The sequence below is a fragment of the Portunus trituberculatus genome, chromosome 41, assembly GCF_017591435.1.
Source record: "Portunus trituberculatus isolate SZX2019 chromosome 41, ASM1759143v1, whole genome shotgun sequence".
NCBI lineage: Eukaryota > Metazoa > Arthropoda > Malacostraca > Decapoda > Portunidae > Portunus > Portunus trituberculatus.
The window spans coordinates 41,120,282-41,125,281 of record NC_059295.1 but is presented as its reverse complement, the minus strand read 5'-3'; the positions used below and the strand labels follow the sequence as shown (position 1 = coordinate 41,125,281).

Here is a 5,000-nt window from a genome sequence, read left to right as displayed (position 1 = left end):
CACTCAAAGGTAACTACCTCTGTATTCTCTGCAAGCAATAATATGTGATCCAAATTCATGCATAATAAACACAACCCATTCTACTGTTAAAATTTAGCTTTGCAGTAGTGCAGTTTCCCAAAGTACTCTAGCATAGTATGATAGATTTTGGGATATCTAGTTAATACTGATAATTATTAGTCACATGGCTTCAAAATCCATTTTATGAGCTTACCCCTTGCAGATGGGATCAGCAGTGCCATGAGCCCTCACTGCTGCCAGACTCTTTGCCTCTTTGACCAGCACATGTAGGGCACCTCGGGAGCGGCGGGCTTTCTTGCTGCTCACTGCATCAGGCGGCACAAACTTGAGGGCCAGGATGAGATCACCCCGGGGGCTGTAACTCAGTTCCTCCAAGGGTTCTATCTGCAATAGTTAACAAATTTATTAAACATTACTTATCATTATATAGCTTAAGATAAAATGTCTTTTATAGTTATATGTAATCAATAAAATAGATATGTAAATGATTGAGAAACTTGAAAGCTTCTCTTATTAGTAGACATGATTTATCTTTTTTCAACTCTCTACAGCACAAGGTATGCTAGAATTATTGCCTTTGAGACAAATAGAACAGCAAAAATCCAGGTAATAATGTAGTGAAGAATAAATCTTAAGGTCTGTTGTTCACATATAACTACAAACTCAAATTACATAATGTATAATCACCAAACTATCAGACAAAGTATATTCACCAAAATATTTGCCAGAAAATATATTAACCACAAACAATTTGCAACTTCACTTCATCCTATCTTTTTTTAACTGACTAACATACCTCTTTAATGTAAGTACATGAGAAGATTAATATGATAAAAATGCTACTGTAAGATCCACTCACCCTGTCCTGCAAAGGATACCACTTAGGGGAGACGTCATCAAACACAGTGTCTGCCAGGCTGATGACTACCTCACCAAGGAAGTCATTGCGCCCAAACATGTCACTGTGCCACACAGAGACCCATAGTGTGCGGCTTTCCAACTCGCTCATGGTTGTGCTAAACTGAAACACAGAAGCTAAATTTACTCTCTCTCTCTCTCTCTCTCTCTCTCTCTCTCTGTACTCCAGTCATTCATTGTATTCCAGTCATATGTGGCATCAGACCAGCATCCATTGCAAAAGAAGAGTAGCCAACACTCATACAAAATTTCAGAATCCATCTTAAGCTCTACACAAAGGCATTTGTAATGTTGCACTACATCCACCTATGACCTTTCAGAGATGACCAACCCTTCAGGACGTCAAGAGATCATACAGGGATGCCCGACTTCTGATCTCTCTAAAATTTCTGATTGGGGCAGAGATAACTTAGTAGTGCATGAAAACTTAATTTATCCATCTATCAACTTAACACAACCTTCCAGACAATGATCCCCTCTTCTTCAATGACACTAAACTGTCACTCTTCTATACTGAATATCCTCAGTCTGTCTTTTACTTTAATTACTTATAATCTAAACTGGAAACCACATCTCTTCTCTAGCTAAAATAAGTTCTACGACATTAGGTGTTATGAGTCATCTTTGCCAGTTTTTCTCACCTTCCCAACTGATAACTCTGTGCAAGGGCATTATCTGCCCATGTACTTTTTGCATGTATGGGGGAAGTTCCACTCATACTTTTCTTTTATTAGATAAGGTGGAATCAAAAGTTTTTTGTCTTATCGTCTGACTGACCATCTTCAGCCTCTTTCACACCAGTTAATTATATGTTGTATCTCTTGCTGTCTTCTAATCCCATTTCCATGCCAACAGCTCTTCACATCTACTTATATGCCTTCCCTCTTCCCATGGCCTTGCTGCACAAGACTTTCTTCCTTCTATCACCCCTATTCTGTCCACCTCTCTTAATGCAAGAGTTAACCACAACTTTCATTCATCCCTTTTTCTGGTAAACTCTGGAACTTTTTATTTGTCTCAGTATTTCCATCATCCTATGACTTGAACTAATTTAAGAGAGGGGTTTCAGGGTATTTATCCCATTTTTTTTTTAGCTAACTCTTGCATCTACTCAGAGACCTGTTTGTAAGTGGGCTTTTTTTTATTTTTGTTGCCCTCAGCTAAATTTCCTCTCTTACTAAAAAAAAAAACTTTAGAATTTTATCTGGATTAAATTTTAGCTACCTACAAATGTACACTAATTTCTTAATGTAACTAACTTCCTTTATTCTTTCTAAATATTTGTACATATATATCTGGTCCTTCATAAAAAAAAAAAAACCCTGTAAACCTACATTCATACTTTAGAATTGTCTACCTGCTCTAGCAATTCCAAATCACCAAGGCATCACAAATCCATGTGAGAAAGACTGAGGAAAAGCAAAATAGATAAGTGGTAAAACAAGTCTTAATGTGTAAGGTAACAATGAAGACAAGCCTCACCTTCAAGACATCCTCAAAGACAGGATTCAGTGTGTGCTTCTTACCTTTGTCTTCCTCTTGCCACTCTTGGATTTATCAGGGAGCAGGTACACTTTGACATACCTGAACAGAAAATGTGCATCCCATAAAGTAATACAATATAACGGGTAGATTAGTAAAACAAAATAAATGAAATGAAAAGTATCTGCAAACCAGAATACTAAGTAGTATTGGGAATAATAATGAGGTTGAGATGGAGGTAAAGAAGAAAAAAAAAAATGTATAATAAAATAACTGCTTCATGTCTATCCTGGATGCTTCCTACGACTGTTTGGCAAAATTCTAGAATCGCATCATAATTCCCCTTCTCCATACAAGGTTGGAGACGAGGGAATGCGGATTTTTCGGTTGGGGAAGGCGAAGTGGCGGAATTTGGTAATAAGTATAGCATAGAAATCATTAACACGGCTAGGAATTTTCCCGTAGAATATTAGAGAAAAGTCCCTAATATATACGTATATCATATATAGACATTGACCCAATCAAAACTTACCTGCAAATTTCTACTCCCATATCTAGAAATCTTAGGTAGCCTAGTGGCGCAACCCCTCCTTAGGGATATTAATATGACGTAGCCTAACAGGGAGACTGCGATCCCGCGGGGCCTCCACAAGGATATCAACCAAACCTGGAATCCCTCTCCAGCATGCTAACCTAACCTAACCTAACCTTTGAATGGGCTTACACGTAAGTGTAGTACTGTCGCTTTGTGTGTCCAACCCAGATCAGGTTTCATGCAACGCCATACACATAGTTCTTCACGATAATTATCCACCGACTGACACTTGGGACATTTAATATTCATAGAATAATACAGGAGTGGTTTGGTAAGATGTTCAATGTTGCGTAGCTTTCTTTCTTTCTTTTTAATGTTTCTATTTCTCCAAAATAAGTGAAAGAACATCCATGACGATAGAGAGATTGAGAACTGCATCATAACAGACAGTTAGCCTTCTCTAAAGAAACCCATTTGATCGCCAGATAATTTCATCCAATTTCTCATTGACAGTAAAGAAACAATCACTACGCGCACTTCCAGTCATGTTCCCGAATCACGATCGAACAAACACTTTCTCGGACACCCGAGATTCGAAACAATTCAGAATAACAATGGCGCCCAATGATTTTAACAATTATTCTTATAACAAAACATAACAAACATTTCTAAATATACTAGTCTACTAGGGAAACTCTGCAAGACAAATAAAAAACAAATTGGTTGGAATTACGTATATTTAATTTTAATGATTTATAAACATATGTGCTTGTCATGATGAATGCCTCGGAGTTTAAATTGTACCCTTTATGGATGTTCTTTAATGAACTTGTTAATTAATTGCATAATTATGTAATACCTGTCAATACAAGTTAGCAAGACACAGAGCATGTACCTTCACAAGACCTGAGCTGACGCTGAAAGGCGCTAATCAACAGCAATGACAAGCATAGATGTTCATGCGCCTTGTGGATGACAAGCATAGATGTTCATGCGCCTTGGGCACCAGCAATGAACACCACGCACGTACTTAGATTGTGTGTGGTGTACGTGAGAATATTCATTTAGCTTTTGAAGATTATGCGGTTAGTAGTAATATTACTAATGTATTTGTTAATTACCTGTATAAAGGTAACTATCAGACGTGAGTTTTAGGTTTTTAAAGGTAGCAGACTGGTAATTTACCAGTTTAGAAAAAAAAAAGCCAGGTTTTACAAGTAACCGAATTCGCGCTCAATAATTAAACCCTAAGATGCAAATCAAGAATATGGCAATAGAAAGAGCGACGTATAGCCGTCTACCAATATAGCCTACTTAATTACTACATAGATAACAATAATGATTTAACACCATCATACAACAATACAGTACGACCAGCGCCGTCACTTCACCAACCTAACCTCGGGATCATAATACCTAGATGACTGTAAGTCCTTTGAATAATCCATACTCATGTTTGAGACACCAGTTCGGCTTCGCCTTCTGTATTTCACAAATTGCTTCCATCGCCTAAATCTTCTTTAAAATTCTTCAAAAATACATAGGTAATGAATATTTGAATATTTAAGGTTAAATTCTAGCGATGCTCAATCAATGAAACAAATCCCACATGTTCAAATGCTGCTTACCACCCTTACACTGGTTGCACGCAGGAATGTGCCACGAATAATAGAATACGCAAAGTTGTATGGCTAAGACATTGGTAGATAAATGACGCCATCTCATGTCCTGAGGTAGTGTTGGAATGAATCACTGGCCTTTTTCAGTATTACAGCAATAGATCATTAATTATCACAACAGTGTTGGAATACGGTTTTTTATTAAAAAACTGCGGTTACTGCTGCTGCTCACACATTTCACGTGTCGCCATTCGCCAGGATATTATGTTATTTACTCTTGTCTGAAAGGTGTGGGCAACTCCGTTTGTTTCGAAGATATTCATGACTCATAACCAGCACCAGCAATACCGTTTATACGTATTTCTAAGCAGCGGTTGGTATGTCGAGACGTACTCTTCGCAAGCTTCCTGCAGTGTTCCGAATCC

At 37.7% G+C, this 5,000-nt stretch overlaps 1 protein-coding gene across 1 annotated transcript in view; it reads right to left on the bottom strand.

The window, feature by feature from the left end:
* LOC123516442 overlaps positions 1-5,000 on the bottom strand; it is a 244,157-nt gene that overhangs the window by 9,826 nt on the left and 229,331 nt on the right. Inside the window, 4 exon segments of the mRNA XM_045275729.1 lie at positions 215-405; positions 881-1,042; positions 2,422-2,465; positions 2,468-2,523. Coding sequence (XP_045131664.1) covers positions 215-405; positions 881-1,042; positions 2,422-2,465; positions 2,468-2,523 — 453 coding nt within the window.